At 43.7% G+C, this 17,134-nt stretch overlaps 1 protein-coding gene across 5 annotated transcripts in view; it reads left to right on the top strand.

Moving 5' to 3' along the window:
* The first annotated feature begins 9,349 nt into the window (after nucleotides 1-9,349).
* Nucleotides 9,350-17,134, top strand: part of prdm16 (PR domain containing 16) — a 180,420-nt gene continuing 172,635 nt past the window's right edge. For all 5 annotated transcript variants that reach the window (XM_070969433.1, XM_070969432.1, XM_070969430.1 and 2 more), the window contains exon 1: nucleotides 9,350-9,777. In XM_070969433.1, the coding sequence (XP_070825534.1) occupies nucleotides 9,741-9,777 (37 nt within the window). In that variant the 5' untranslated portion in view covers nucleotides 9,350-9,740. The remainder of the gene's footprint in view (nucleotides 9,778-17,134) is intronic.

The following is a 17,134-nucleotide window of genomic DNA, read 5'->3' as shown; positions in this document are numbered from 1 at the left end:
CAAAAGAGTAGTGTGGGTGTTCTTCACGGCAGTAATGGAATTGTTAAGCATGCTCAGGGATTTGGCAGCTGGCTGCCTTTGGAAAAGAGCAGGAGTAGAGGATGACAACCTGTTAAAATCCAGTGTTTGTTTCTCTCTCATGATTATGTGGAGCAAGGAACGCACACAAACATGAAGCATGAAGCCGGGTTCCTGGGACATCGGTGCTTTTAGGTGCTTATAGCAAATACAAAGAATTTCTTCTTTGACTCACATGCAGGCATTGTATAAATACATATATTGTACACTAATTAAGCCAAAGTTCTCCTTTCAGATGCTGTTTATTTACAACATACATCCAGATCCGGTGACCTCAATGATGGTGGATTCTGTGCTCTGACTGGCTGCCGTCTCCTGGCCCAAACACGCGCAGCAATGTCTCTTAAAGCAGGTCAACTTTCAATAAGTGGAGAGGCAGAGAGAGCCTGAGCACAAGTCTATTGTGCAACACATGTTTGTGTGTCTGACACAGGAGGGCAGTCTTTCAAAGCTTCCCTCTGACTGTGGAGGAGAGCAGCTCGTTTTTTAGCTGCACCGTACGCTCACGTCTGGGCCTCCGCAGTTTTAAGTGGCCTCTAATAATGATGTCAAGTGCTAAGTTTGCCGACTGGATCATGGTTTCATTCCATCATCTTCAAACGAGAAAATGACCCTCAGCGTGATTTTGACTTCTCTTCGCTCTCTACTTCTCTTGCCAATAAACTCCCGACTTTTGCTCAAGTTCAGCAGCCACTTCTATCCTCAGCCTCCTCCTTTCATTACCACTACATCACCTGTCCCTCCGTCACCCTTTTTGGCCAATTTTGTACAGCTCCTGCTTGCGACCTCATACGTGAAACAAGTCCAGAGTCAATATTTGTCCAGGCTGCGCATGAAGCTATCTGCCATTTCAGCACTTGCTGTGCCCCTTCAACAAACATGCAGCTTTGAAATTCCTCTGCGTGTGTTTCTCGCGGTAAGCAGACTAATCGTGCACTTCATCCAGTCTGGTTCTGTGGATGCGTGTGTCACAGAGAAATACTTCATTAACTCGTCTCTGTTTATCCCATCCATCCACCCCAGGGTTATGTGCTGGGGTGGAGGTGATTTCGGGGAGTGGGGTGGTCCTACAGAGGAAGTGGCGGCAAACCCTGGGAAGTGCTGTTGTTTTTGATGTGTTGCCGAAGTCCCACCCAGCCCCCCCCCCTCCACCTCCACTCACCATCACCATCATCCCACCCCTGGAGCTCCTATTAATCATCCTGTCAGTCCAGTAACACACATGCTTTGTTGCCACAGACACACCACCACCACCACACTTATATACTGTGCAACAGAACAAACAAATAAATAATGTAGCTGGTCACTGCCAGGCTACAGGAGTCTGAGGAGAGAATGAGAAAATAATCTCTATGGAAATGGAAACGGTGCAGGAGAGCTGCCAGGTTTGTTTGCTACTTGCAGTGTTTGTGCTTCAGTCGTTGAAACCTTTATTGGTCTTTGTTGGGCTGTAGAGTGTTTGGTGTTTTATGGTTTGTTTCCTATGTGATGTCAGGCTTATAGTGTAAGTGTGCAGCTCGGCCTAAGTTATTTTTTCCCTCGTGCTGGGAAGTCACCCGCTCCTGTGGGGGAAAGGAGGCTCACTTGAAAATGTTTGCCTCTGAGCGTAATACACCGCAGCTCTCAGTAGCACAGCACAAGATTGATGTGAGTGTGCGCGTAAACATGAAGAAGTGTGCATCTGTGTGGATGTGTATCGGGGTGAGTTGTAGTCATTTGTGTGATTTTCTAAAATCCCTTACAGTGCCCCTTGGACTGAGGGTCTGCGTACCTTGGCAGTGGAAACATATTACTGAAAAGCAGATCCATTTAGCCCGAGAATGTCAACAAGACTTGTGGATTTGGGTAAGAGATGATAACTCTGCTCCGGTGAAGAGCTTCTTTTCCCAAATGTATCTGAGAGACACACACTTATGAACATTTATTCTGTTCAAGCAGAGATGAAAGTGCGTAATAACACTGTATGTCCAGTGTGACCACACTGCACACTTTTCTGCTTAGATTTTGCTTTCGGGACTGGGCGGAGGAAACGCTTCAGTGCTGAGCCTCTCCCGTCCCTCCTGCTAAGTATTTTCACCACTATGGGTACGTGTGTTGTGTTGTGGGGCCCCGCTATAGCTGGGCTGCTCCCCACATACAGTATTATAATACATCAGGGCTGGTGGGATCTGGAGCGGTTTGGAAACCTAACTAGATATCATCCATTGTCCTGTGGAGGAATTAAAGCTGTGAATCCTTTTTAGTCATTTGGCTTAAAGTTTTACACATTTTGTGCTTGTGCTTGTTGGGTTTATTTATTTATTTATTTATTTATTTATTATTTTTACCATTGACTTCCAATTAGTTACACAGATTATTAATGGACAATGTACCATAGTGGCTCTCAATCAGTGATTAATGCTGTTCTATAGTTCAGCCTCCTATCTCGTCAGTGAACACACATGGCCCTGCTGTTACAGTTATTATACATGAATGTGTATTGATATAGTAGCACAGCAACCGGCATTTGTCCGTTGCACCTCATAATTACACATTTCCCTAAGCCTCACTGTGTTATCAAAGCCCAGTGGCAGTGAAAAAGAGTCAGTGAAGTCGGCATGATGAGAACAAAATCCCAGATCAGATCTTTGCTGGAGGTGAGAACACACATCTCAGGTTGGAAACCTTCAAGGGGGGTTTGTTTCAAAGATGAGAACCAGAAATCCCAGAAGCTGGTGTGCTTCAAAGGGCTGCTGAGGGGTGGCAGACGGCTCTCTGGAGTCCTAACCCGCTGCCATGCCAGGCTGGTGTGAAATGGACACTTGTGGGCTCGGCCTGTTCTGTCTGTCCACAGTTGTTACTGATAACATGCACCGGCCTCAGCACTTCATGCTGCCCACATGAGCCTCTTGTCCCCTGCCAAGTTGTGTGTATGTTCTTTGTGCTAATACTTCTGCACCCGCGTCGGGTACCTACTGGACTCATTCTGCATAACAGCTCTCACCAAGTTAAGCAAGAGAAACTGCTGTCGACAGCAGCCTTTATGACTGTGAGTCATGCACTTATCCAGCAGCCCATCACATCAGCTGACCTTTTTCTTCCCCGTTGTTCAGTTCATGTATTTAGAGTTTAACACAAGATCCGACAAACCTGATTCAGGCTTATTTTACATCAAATGTGACCACAATTTCTTTGTGAGCAAAATGTATTTTAATTCAAGCAAAACGAGTTTGAATAAAGAACAAAACTGACACACAGACTCAAATGTACTTCCTTGAAATATTTATGGTTTTATTAATTTCTTTATTTGAATTCATTCAAAGTGAATTGTGGTCCGTTGGGAATCTTGGCCCAACCTTGTTTTACAATGATCGTCACCTGAGACTAGTTTGTTTCCCCTTTTTAGCTTCATGATATTTCATCTAAACTGTAGGATTGATTTTCTATGATTTTATTTGACTGTTGATCTTACAATATGAAAATAAGTAGACTACCAGAACGACACATTTTTTATTATTATTATTATTTTGCTTTCAGGTACAAACCCCTTAACGTCAGTGAGGTGAGAAAAAAAAAAAAAAGCCTGTACAAACACAGGCCCAACCAAAGGCCTTCAGGCCTGTGACACAGTGTTTGGACCTTCCTGTTAAACCTTGTGAATCTCTCTTCTCCTGACCGCTTCTGCAAAGCCTGAGCTGGTGCAGCAGTCTTTCTCTGTACGTGTCACTGAACTTGCAGAACCGGTGTGCTCTTTGGCTGAGTTGTAAAATATGACAGGCTATTTTCCCCCCTCCGCTCCAAACTAAAAGATTAACATTGTGATTCCCGGTGTCCCAGCAGACAGCTTGATTGATTACATCATATTAGGGTCATTTCTACATCGGGGTAATTTTCACTCAAGCCTCCCGGCGATGTTTTAATGTGCATTTGTTTGGCGGGGTTGTCAGCTCCTCGCTCCTCTGATCTGCGGGGAAATGGATGGCGACATTAACGAGCGATTAATTAAAAACAACAGCGCTGATGATGATGATGGTGGTGATGATGATGGGACGGGATGCTTTGCCGTTTTTTTTTTTTTTTTTTTTTTTTTTTAGAGGAAAACCTAATTCCGAATCAGATGTAGTCAGAGTTTGCGCATTCCTTGTTTACGTTTAACATACTGATCATCAGTTGTGGTTTTAGTTTTTTCATCTGGACTGAATATTGTTTGTTGAATAATAATTTAGTTTTCTTTGATTTTCGCCACATGATGATGATGATGTTTGAAAATATATGTTCGTTGGCATTTGTTACAAGGAAATATAGTCACGGACGCTGTCATTTTCACGACTGCCGTTAAACATGATTTCTCATTTTATGCCGAATTAGCCAACAGTTGTCACTGGAAATAAATCAGACACAGTCATGAAATAATTTCTCATTTTTTCAGACTAAGAGAAAAAACTGAAATGATCAAACGCGTTCATTGCTTTGTGTGTGCTTTTGTCCGGATCGATAGTCAGAGGTTTGAACCGGACTGACAGCTGGATGCATGTTCCAGGCCTCACTGGCCCGACACACAAATACACAATCAAACAGGAGAATTCTAACAATGTATGTGTTGCAATAGGTTCGAGGCGCTAAATGATGAAGATTAATGTGGAAGATTTAGCGTGGCTGAGGCTAAAAGTGTTGCCAAAATATTTCATTCGAAAGATTCAGATTTGCCTTCGTCTGTATGTTGCAAATAATGTAGCAAACTGTGAATTTCATCGACAAATTTCAAAAGCAGCAATCTGTCTGATCAACAGCACAAACACACATGCATGCACGCGCACATAAGCACACACGTATTAGAAACATGTTGTATGTTGGCTTTATTATAGCTCTCCAGATGTGCTGCCAGGCTGCCGCTGCGCTCCAGTGCAGGCCTCCTGCAGCGTGTCTGCAGCCTATCTGTACAGTCGCTGCCCTCTAACCTCTTCATATTCCTGCTAACAGTAGCTGTGGCGCAGCGCCGTCTGTCTCTGACAGCATGTTAACAACACTGCAAAAGGCCCCAAAGAAACGTCTTGGATTAGCGGTCAGATTTCCCATTTCCCATAGACGCCCAAGGTCCTGCACCCAATTAATGGCTAATAATTACAAAGGCAACTTCACTATGACCGCTTCTGGGGACTTCATTAGAGGGAAGGAGGGAGCTGCGGAGTGCCACTCCTTTAGTTTTGAGTGCCCACCCCCCTTTTCTAATTGATTAGCTGCTCGGATCTTGGGGAATTTGTATTTATCGATCCCTGAAAAAAGCAGTGTTGGTGGAGGTGATTGTTATTGTGTTCATCATTTCTCTCTTGTCTGAGATGACAAAGCCGAGTGTGGGTCGTCGTTCCCTCCTCGTGCAGGCGGCACGTCACGCTGCTCACCTCCGTGCGTGAGCGCTTGCCTCCGCGCAGAGCAGCGCCCTGCCCAGTTAGTTACCATGTTTACTCTCCCATTACATCGACTGTGGCAGAATTACAGTTAGCAAATTTACAATGCTCACAGAAGGCTCCGCTGCGGCTTTTTGATGTCCCCTCGGCCCGCCTCATCCGCAGGCCGGACCGCAAGGTGCTCCGTTTCACATATCTAATGTGCGCTGATGTTATCTGCGCGTAACGTCTAATCCACAGACCCGGAGCCTTTTCCACCGTGGATAAAGCTTGGGTTTCAGCGGTGTGTGTGTGTGTGTGTGTGTGTGTGTGTGTGTGTGTGTGTGTGTGTGTGTGTGTGTGTGTGTGTGTGTGAGAGAGCGGTGGGGGGGTGTACAGTCACCGCAGTCTGACCACACCAGTCCACTGTGTTATAAACTGCTGTAGCTTCCCCCCACCCCTACACACACACGCACGCACGCACACACTTATCGTCATCAGAGCGCGAGCGTCGAATAATCACGATGACGGTGATAGTGAGAAAGATTATATTTAACATATTTGTGTAAGGTTTTGCCGTTTATGTTTTTATACCATTATCGTTACATTTTAGAATAAATAGTGTTAGTACCTGTGTGGTAGCCTCGTCTATAAACTGTTGTACATCAGCTCTCACTGCTATCTCATTTTCTCCTGTAATTGAATTATTTTCTAAGGAACGATTTTCCAGGTCTGAGCATGCTGTTGGGACTGACACTCTGGTTTCTTATGGTTGTACGTCCAGCGTGAAGCCTTTATTGCACGGCGAAAGGAAACGTATACAATTCCGTGGCTTTAGACAAACGGTTAGTCTCGGCCCAAAGACTAGTCAAACTGTCTGTTATACATTGTACAATCCGCCTGACAGTTCGCCGACACATACAGAAGTAGGCCTCAGTGCGTGCGTAAGGGGCCTGACGTGATACAGGAGCCATGGGGACGCTATCTTGACGTACAAACAATGCCGTGCACAGAAGTGTATATATGCAGATTATCTGCAACAGAGGTCGCGCTGTGTCCTTTTATCGGCGCAGGAAAGCCGTTGCCAGGATAAAGAATAATGTCAAAATAATGAAATAATCCTAAAAGCACAACTAAAGGCCCTGTTCCGGGCGTTTTATTTAGCTGGATCGTGTTGTTTTTGTCGTGTTTTTTGTTTGTTGTCACTTTCAGCTGATCATGAATCTGCCTCTCCTCAGTCTAATTAGGCGAGTTAATAAAACAAAGAGGGGTCCTGTGCAGATGATTGAACACAGCGCAGTGCTGCAGCGCACCTCTCCTCCGGGGACGGAGCCAGCGGTGCTGCGCTCCTGCGCTCCCTCCAGCCGCAGGACAAAAGAGGGGAAAAAGAGGCACATTTCTGGAAGGGAAGCGCTACAAAACGCGAGCTTCCCCTGCGCGGCCGCGCTGCCTCTCCACAAACCCGTAAAAGGTCGACGTTTAAATGACGCACAGAAGTATTCCCCGCGGACCAGTGTCGGAGAGCAACACTTTTCTTTGCACGCGTAATCACAGTTAATTGCTCCTGTAAAATAGGTGTCGCACCACGTGAAATCATTTGTCTAAACTGATATGCAAGAAATATTCAGAGCCCTGGCCTCAACTGTCTCGGGTGGCTGATGGAAATAATTTCCACAAACTGGGGAAAGTTCAGCTGAATGTCTTTTTTTTTTTTTTCTTCCAGACTGAAGTTGCATGAAGGACGCCGGTTATCGATAGAGCCAATCGATGAAAGCAATAGATTATTGATAGCTTGTCGCCAGGCTCCCGCTTCCCTTAATAAACAAAACCTTTGTACACCACCCTTATTCACATAATTTATTATTTGTTTATCGACCAGTTTCTGCCTTTCTCCACTGTTTCCTCCGCGCTGCCTGGAAGGCCGCAGCCTGCGTCTTTAAAATGAAACTGTTGATTCTGTATTTGAATTCACACCTTTTTAGGGATTTTTTTTCAACACAAGGGTCACAAAGGAAATGTCACAGGTCTGTGATACGGTGGTCACCTCCTGACACTTACCCTCGTGTAGGTATGAAACCGTACTTCACGCGCTTCCTTTCATTCTGCAATGCCAATAAAATTAACCTCCTCGTGATGCCAAGACAAACCCCCCTAATATGCAGACAGGCCTAATGTATGCTAATTACTGCTGATTATTATTGATTAATGATTCATTTTACCTCAAATCATGGGAACACATCCCACAGGCAATTTCTGTCCAATATAGGCTGGAGACGTGCTTGATGAACTCGAGGCCTTATTCAAATCAATTGTTGCTTCATGTGCATCATAATGAGCAACAAGCTGCGGTTCAAGCACGAAGCAAGAAAACCAAAGAAATGTCAGGCAGACCGCGACTTATTTGCAGTGGTTTCATGCCGGTGTAATGTTCAGCACAAAGCTAGAAATATGGCTAGAAATAAAAATAATAATAACAATAATCATCATAATATTACTAATATGTCTTCATGCATGAATTTGAAAGCGTCCCATAAAAGTGCGGTGTGATTAGTGTGCAGGGAATTGATCCCCGCCGCTCTCCCAGCAGACTGCAGCCGCTCCATCACCACCGATCTTTAATAGGCTCCAACATAGAGCCGCCTTTATTCAGCCAAACTAGACGGAAACCATTCCCATATGACATGTCGGCTAAAGGCCCAGGCACCACATGAATATGACGACCAGCCTACCACCATCAGTCAAACTGGACTTTATTACTTTTAGAAATCATAAAATACAAATAAATTGGAACATCCTCAGCTTCTATCAAGCCTCCTTTTGTTTCTGTTTTTTAGAGGCTAGTCAGGCAAAAATATACATCGTTAATTTATCAGTACAATATGATTTCATAATAATGCTAATAATTTGGGCTGTCATGAAATGTATCACAAATTTAAAGACATGCAAAATAGCTAAAATAAGATTAATAAATTGTATAAGGAAAATATTCCTTTTTTACCTCATATTAATACAATAAACGGCCCAAATTGCATCTTCAATACAAATAAGTAAAAAGTAGCGCTGCAGAATAAGGTTATGTATTTCTGTTTGAATAAATGCATTTCTCGTAAATGAAACTCTAAAAAAAAAAAAATTACCTTGTAGTCCTTCGGGCTACATCAGACAGCTGGATGCACGGACTAACGTAAAGCCGGTCTCCTCCTGCCTGCAGCAAACAAACAGGTGCAAGGCAAAAGTCATGACTTACAGAGCCTGCATCCATCCACCTTCGTTTAGGTGATCTGCGCTTAACTTTACGCCGCACGTTGGCTGTAGCAGCGAGCACAAACACTTCTTCAAGAAATAACTGCTGCAAATACGATTGTTACAAATGCTGGAGGAGAAAAAAAAAGCCTGGATTTCTCCCCGGTACGGACTCTGCTGGTGGAGGCTCCATGCATGCGTCAAACGGCTGCTGGCCGCCTTGTCCTGAGGGCAACAAGGTTTACACACACACACACACACACACACACACACACACACACACACACACACACACACACACACACACAAATCATAGCCTGCAAAGTGCAACTCCGATCGAGTCCTGCATCTATTTAAGCCCGCGCGTGCATTAATGAAGTTAAAAATAACCTGCACAATTCGAGCGCTTTTTGGCGCAACGTCAGCTTCAGCACAAAGTTTCTGTCCGTCTGTACATTTTTCAAAGAAAATTCTTTTGTTATTATTTTGTTCTAGGGCGGTCATAGAAAAATTATGAGAAAAAATAAAATGCAAATATCTAAAAACAATCCTATTAATAATAATAATTGCGGTGCATTTCTATGATTATAATTCGACCTTGACCTCAGCATACCTCACTGTGTCCACCGCTGGTCGGAGAAAACCAAGTTGTCGCTGTTAAAGGGGTAAAAATCCAAGAAGGTGCTGGCAGGAGCTGAATGGGGTAGGTGGTGGTGGTGGTGGAGGAGGGGGGGTGTCGGGGTGAGGAGGGGGACGAGAGTAAGGGGATGGTAAGGGGGGAGGGAGGGAAGGTGAGATGGTGAGGGGAGAGCAGGAGGAGGAGGAGGAAGAGGAGGAGGGGAAGAGATAAGTGATCTAAAGGGGAGACGATAGGACAAAAAAGTGATGATGATGAATACATTGGAAAGTTTTTTGGCCCCGGCGAGGGTGTCAGATTGAATGGCCTGTGCGCATGTGCGAAGGTGTCCAAACTGACAATGCTGGTGAGATGAAGATAGTGTTGTTGCTGCTTCTGGGCTCACGGAGGACGACGAGAGGAATCTACAAGCCGACAAGATGAGATCCAAGGCGAGGGCGAGAAAACTGGCCAAAAGTAGGTGTTCTGTTTTTCTCCTTCTTATCGCTTTCAGCCGCCGGCTCCAAACTCCTGCGTCTCTACATGTCCAATGCGTCCTTGTCATTTGTCATAGCCTTATGAGAGGAGGGGGCGACTCTTTGTCCAGAGTTAACTTATCTTACTAAAAATGTGTCCCGCTCCGGCTGCTCAGTCCCGTTCCCCTGCACGCCGCGGTCTTGGCCGCGTTGGTTCCCGGTGTCAGAAAGTTTCATGTGTGATGAGAAGCCCGCTGGTGCTTTAGTTGATTACGCTCCTATAAAGGCACAGATAAACATTGTCGTCCAAGAAATCTGAGCTCGCTCGTGTAATTTGCTCTTTTCGGGTGTCGGAGGTTCGGCGGAGGCGCAGATTCGTTTCCCGAAAGTTACCAAGAAAAGTTGCCGAAATGGATAGTAACTTTTTATAGAGCCGTACCGAGTCTTGTGAAATAATATTCCCGGCTTTTGAAATAGTGGGCGCTGTGGCACTGCTCTGCGCTGAGGGCTGCTGCACAGCTCACGTCGAGCTGAGCGCACTCTTTTCACTCGCCTGCAAGCGGAGACGCCAAGATGTGAATTTCGGCAAAAAGAGCAGTATTTTTGAGGCAGATTTTTTGAGTCGATCCTGCATGAACCGCAGAACACATCGCTCTCTTGCAACTTACTTTTGTCCCAGGGCCCTCGGACTGCTGCAGACTGGTTCCTCCTCCAGGGAATGCCAATCAATAATGCGTCTTGTGCAAGAAAGCGCCCATGCTACTACTACTTAGTGGACTGCTGCTCGCGTCACACGGAAATTTCATGTATTCAGTTTTGTGAGCACTTTCTTGTCGGAAATGGACCATGTCTATTGTTTGACTTTTGTTAATTGTTGTCGGCTTGATTTTATGAATAGCGTTTATTTGTAACGTCTTAAAAAAAAGAAAAAAAAAAAGAAATCCTCCATGAATGCACTTTGTTTTCTGCGGCCAATTTTATGGGTAATTGTGTTTTTTATGCACAATTCATTTGAAAGACGTTTGCTGCACAAGTTAAAGATTTATGTAGGCCTGTTGGCATTTGTTATGTGTCAGTGTGTTTGTTGTATTTGTTCTATAGTGAGTTTCGATTTGTAGTTTTGGGAAAACGCACAGCTAAACACAGGACACGTTTAACTATATAAATGTATGAATATATATACGTTAATATAAGCTTCTTTTTTTTTAAAAGAACAATTTAAAAATATGGCTGTTATTGTCTTTATGTTGGCCATGCTTGATTGCATGCTTACAGGCCTTTACAAGCTTTGTAACTTTGCCAAAGCCACTGGCTTTAATTCCACGTGAACCTCAATCTTGATTTTAGACATAATTCAGACTTTTCATAAAAATGCTCTTTACATTTCAGAGCTGAAGTGGGATAAATGTGTGTGCACAGCTTTTAAAACAAACCTGAAACGCCTTCCCTTTAAATGAGCCTGTACTTCTTACAGTACTTTTTTATTCTAATGTCACATCTGTTCGGATTATTGTTAAATGTAGAGGAGGCCTGAGGGTTTCAGCACACTTGTATTCAGATAAATAACAATTCAAATAAAAAGAATAACCAACACTGTTTTTTTCCCCAGCCATTTTGTGCATTATTACCTTCATTCTCTCGCATATTCTCCGTGATTGGTGCACAGTGGGTCAAATTCCCGTAAAAGTTTAAAACAAAGGCAGAAAAAAAAGAAAAGGGGGGGAAAAAAGCAAAGAAACGAAAAGCATAAGGCTAATTGGGCTACTTTGTGAAAATACTTAAACATGTCGAGGATCCTGCTTCTTGCCCAGTAATTGCACTCGGTCTTGATCTCTAAACAGCCTTGATAGTCTGTTGATCCGGGCGCTAATGAACACAAATACCTGGCTTTGTAGCACTCTCACATCGGACCACTGGAAGCCTCTGCAGCCCAGAGGCCTCAGATCTGTTGTGTTGCAGCGCTGCGAGAGAGAAAAACAGAGCAGACAAAAATACCTTGTTCTTCTCAACATTCAAAACATGCAGGCCCACAGCCTTTGAATACGACGCGTGGGAGTTTGTGCCACCCTCTTTTTTTCCTTAGGTAAAATAGCTTATTCTCCCGTAGCTGCACACAGAAGGCCCACAGCAGCATTCACCAGCTGCTTTATCATTTATTTTTAACCCTCGTGTATGTTTTCTCCCCTCGGCAGACTGCACACACGGAGCAGCCGCGTGAAAGGCCACGACCGTGTAGAGCCCGCAGTCCCACATGGAGAATATGAATATGGGAGCTTTAATAGAGGCTCGCATTGATTAGTATGCAGTCGCTCTGGTTTGTTTACATAATGCTTTGGGGTCAGGATTAAGTGAGTGTTGGTGTGTTTGGATTATAACGTGATATTGCCCTCACAGGTGGGCTCTTTTTTTTTTTTTTTTTTTTAAAGAAATACCACTTCCCTTGCTTGTTAATATTTACTTTATTATTGGACTTCTTACTCAGAGTTTAATTTGAGATCAAATGCTGCACGTATTGTTTTTGATTATATTTAATTATACCTGGAGCAATGCTCTCTGCAGGAGTTAATTGATTATTATGAATTTAAAATGTTACATATTTTCATTGATTCTTTTTTTTTTCTTCAAGAAGTCAGGTAATCCTACGACGAATAGCACATCTCATTTGATCGAGGATAACGGCTTTGATATGAGACTTGGCCTCTTGTTATCTTTAAAACTAACAAGTAACGCAGGCGATCTGACAGTGAACGCAGCAGCAAGTGACAGGGAAATAGGTTTTTGCTCACATGAAATTTAAGATGTACGGTAGTGAATGAATGTATGTGTGGGTGTATGTGTCCGCTGCCCAGGGCTGTTTGTGTCTGGAAAGTTTCGCACCTTGCGGCTGTTTTATGGCGGCGTACTGCTGGCTCCACGCGCTGCTTTGAAATTGGGTTTGGATCAATTAAGACTTCCAGTTGAGTGAGTGTAGATGTTTTTTTCCGTCGGTATTTTCCAGTGTGCAGGTGAGACCAGGAGACACACTCGCGCGCGCGCACACACACACACACACACACACACACACACACACACACACACACACACACACACACACACACACACGCTTTGCTGCAGGCGCGCAGCAATGTGTCCACAGAAAGCTGAAGAAATATAATTAAGAGAGAAACGGACCAGCTTTGCACGCAGTCGGACAAACAGGAAGGTGTTGGATCCACAATCCGCAGCTTACACACCTTATTGATTTTCTAAACCTGTTTTAGTTACTGGGATCGTCTGCATTAAGTCAATAAAATCTTTGTTTTTTTTTTTACTACCTGATTTTTTTGTTTGTTTGTTTTTTTGCTGATTTTGCACAAAATGACCCTCCACCTCCTCCCTCCCCTCGCCCACCACACTGAACAAACGCACACTAGTTTTAACAGTTTCCCCCTCATATACACCCCTCTCTGTCTCTCTCCCTCTCTCTGGCCTGTATAATTGCCAGATATCCTATTGATCTTTGTGTTAAATGCCCGTTATTAGATGGGCTCCCAGTCATGAACTTGGCCTGGCTCAACAGCTTCTGATGTTTTGACAGAAGTAATAAAACCTAACCCATAACACTTTAAAACCAACAATGGTAGCTATGTTGAACTTCTGGCTAAACGTTCAGGGTGCCGTGCAGGCTCCCATGTATTACTATGCAGCTGTAATGTTTGTCAGATAGCACTCCGCCATGTTCACAGATTAGAGCCTGAACATAAAAATGATAGGATCATCAAATGAAAAGGAAATGTAATGTGGTGACTGCAGTTCACTGCTTTTTTTTTTTTTTAACTGTAAATCTCCCAGTTTTTATTTGTTTTTATTTTGAATTGAGTGCACTGTTGAGCCAATGAAGGCAACATGGACAGAAATCTTGATGACTCTTACTTTGATAGTTTTTGAAGACTTGCTCATGTTGTAATTTTGACTCTTCCTGTTTAACACTGCTGCTGATTGATGCAGGCTAATGATTAGCCTGCAGTGCATTTAGACAAAGCCATCTACTTATTTTGTTTGGTTGTGAATGTGGGTCGTGCAGGACGTAATGCAAAATGAAAATACCTGTGAGATCTTTTATTTTATTGCTGCAAACCTTTCATAGATAAAACGCAGTGGGAAACCTGAGACTCTTGTGGTTCCACAGAGGCCATTTGCATTCATGTGTGATGATGTGAATGATCTTAGCAGTGCTCTGAATCAGGCAACGCCAGTTCTGCAGTTTTACACCGTTGTCTAAAATGACTGCAGCGATCGCTATGAGAATCACAGTCTGGTGAACAGAAATCCTGAAGCCGTTCAGGTGATGTCACACTGTGTGCTGTGGTTCTGTACATTAGTCTTTTTTCCCAGTTTGGAGAAATACTGTTCACCATCCTGTCAGGAAGACGACGTGCCTCAAAGTGATTCGGTGAAACAAGGTTTTTGATGCAGAAATGCTTCGTTTACTCTCTGTTTCATGCTGTTGGGGAGGGGTTTTTTCAGAGTGTTTGGACTGATTTTAGGACCATTTGTGTCAATTTTTGAGGGATTGAAAAATTGTGTAGCCTAACTAATTGCATCAGTCCACATTTGGCACGGCCACATAGGCTGCATAAGTACTTGATTATGGAAGTTTGGTGGATGTGAGTTCCTTGTCCTAGTGTGCACATGTAGGATACAGCCGAGTGTGTGTTGGGAAGCTCGTAGTCGTCTTTCCATATTTATTTCCAGGCCTGGTTCCTCGTCTTTGTCCATGTGTGTTCAGCGAAATAACTTCATACTGTACATGAAATGCAACTGTATTCTCTGAGCACACTATACGATATGTGAAAGAGTAACTTTTTCTGTCATAACCCTCAAAAAGTTAAGGCACTTTTATTCATAACGCAGCCATAAATCAGCCTATTTGTAACATATTAATTAGTTGTAGGGGAAGGGACTTTGGTTAAGGTTGGGATAAGGTTTTTTGTCACGGTTACAGCGGGTTCAATGTCAAGCCACTGTCTGTTTCAGTAACATATGGTCCACATTTGATTCACATAATATGATACAAATAAAGATGCATTGCTTTTTGTAACCATATCTTCAAATTTGCTGTGAAAGCAGACTCTTGAAGAATGTTCCCTCCAGTAAACTATTCATATTACCCCGAAATGTGCACGACAGTGTAGTCTGAAGTCTCAGTTCTGCTTACTAGTCCTAAATCTTTGAAACAGTCAGCCAATAAAGAAAACGTTCATGATCTCTTCCACCTGTGCAGGGAATAAACTGGAGACAGAATTACAACGTAAAGGACTGGTTACTCTATGAATTACCTGCGCTCTAAAGCTTAAAGAGCGAAGGTTTATTCATATGAGTAAGTTAAAATGGAATATCGCAATAATTTGTTTAAATAGTCTGTTTTACGGCTGTTTCACTGCCAACTTTTTTTTTTTAATGTTTTCCTTCACTATCAACGACTCCTTCTCTTCCTCCCTGGACAGTCTTTTATCTCTAGGGAAATGCTTTTATTGTAATTCAGTCAGCTACTGCTGTAAATGTGCTGCTGCTGCTGCTGCTGCTGCTGCTGCTGCTGCTGCTGTGTTGGCAAAGTGTCCTTAAGAAAAGAGATGTCTCCAATCTGGTCAAGTGCAGGTGCCATAAAATGCACAAATAATTTAGAAAATCACGAAGACTCCTTAATACCCTTGTTATTATAGGGGTGTTGTGAATCATCTAGCTGTTTCAGGTGTCTTCAGTGTTTATTCTTTCTGCTATAATGCTAATATTTGTCTGTCACATCCATCTTTTGGCCCAGTAAGCCCCCAAGAATACTCACATCACCTTTTCTTATTCGTATTTTTATTAGTTTAGTTTATTGCTTGTTTGATTTGATAAATGGTTAATACTCTCAAATTCAAGAGTTACAGAGTCTCGCTCTATGTGTTATAGATAAAAAATGAAGCCAAAGCTTTGGTTTTGGTTTTTTGGAGTAAGCCAAAACTTCAACTCAAGTTGCAGTTTAGCCCAATGTTGAAGTCACAGTGACTCTTTAATGTCAACACGGGAGGACTGAAAACATTTGACTGGCTTTCCGTAGCTCTCAGAAACCATGCATGCACAGTAATGCACATTGATCCCGGAAGGGGACACACACACACACACACGCACACACACACACACACACACACACACACACACACACACACACACACACACACACACACACCTTAGTGGTGACAGATTTTTGGGCAATGTTAGGATTTAACCCCAATCAATCACAAACTAGAAAGGTTGAGTGGAAAATGTCATCCAAACAGCAGGAGCTGGTACTGTTGGCTGGCTAAATGTGTGTGTGTGTGTGTGTGTGTGTGTGTGTGTGTGTGTGTGTGTGTGTGTGTGTGTGTGTGTGTGTGTGTGTGTGTGTGTGTGTGTGTGTGTGTGTCTGTGTGTGTGTGTGTGTGTGTGTGTGTGTGTGTGTGTGTCTACGTACGTGTGTGTGTTTGTGCGTGATGTGTGTGTGAGAGATGGAGAATCAGTGTGTGCACCATTTTGTGCAGTTGTTGGAGGTCCTGTCACTGTGCTGAGCTTTGACCTTGGCACAGCGATGGGTGGGCACGTCTTACACCTGGACACACGTAGGCACACACACACACACACACACACTCACGCACACGCATGCACAGACACCACACACACAAATGCGTTTCAGCCCAGTGCTTCCTGCCTGGTCTCATGCTGGCTAAGTCAAATTTTGAGTTGACATACAAATACCATTGCATTAAGCTCTTGCACATGGCTCTAAATCCCATTCATTCCATTGATACATTGACCTCACATTATCCAGTTGGCAAATATGCCTCTTTGCACCATGACCTCATCTGCCATGTTTGTAAAAACACAGCAATCTCCCAATCATTTGGCAGTGGAGACTGTGGCATGCCCAAGAGAGTTTAAGATATATCCCTGATGTTTTCTTTTTAAGCAGCCCCCCTGGTTTTCGTCTCTCCTCGTACCCCTCGTTTCCAGCGTGCGGATGGGGGCAGGGTCTTGTTAAAAATAGCCAAGCAGCATTGGAACAGCGGTATGTGTTGGCGAAAAGGGGGCGCAAAAAAAATGAAAAGCCATTACACTGCAGTTAAATGCATTTTGTGTTGACCTGTGGCTGCTTATCGAGTTACGTCCCACCACTGCTGGGCCGTGTCTGGAAGATTCCATCCAGTTTCTCAGGGCTAAGAATACACCATGACTGCAGGAGTCATCCCATAGGAAATACCTCATCCTTACTTCTTGAGTGTGCTGATTAACGCTAAATGATTATCTCTCTGTGTGTCTGGTGTGATTGTGCACCACCCGCTGTTAAACAGTGTGTGTTG

Source organism: Chaetodon trifascialis, chromosome 8 (genome assembly GCF_039877785.1).
Source record: "Chaetodon trifascialis isolate fChaTrf1 chromosome 8, fChaTrf1.hap1, whole genome shotgun sequence".
Classification (NCBI taxonomy): Eukaryota; Metazoa; Chordata; class Actinopteri; order Chaetodontiformes; family Chaetodontidae; genus Chaetodon; species Chaetodon trifascialis.
This window is presented reverse-complemented; position numbering and strand designations above follow the sequence as displayed.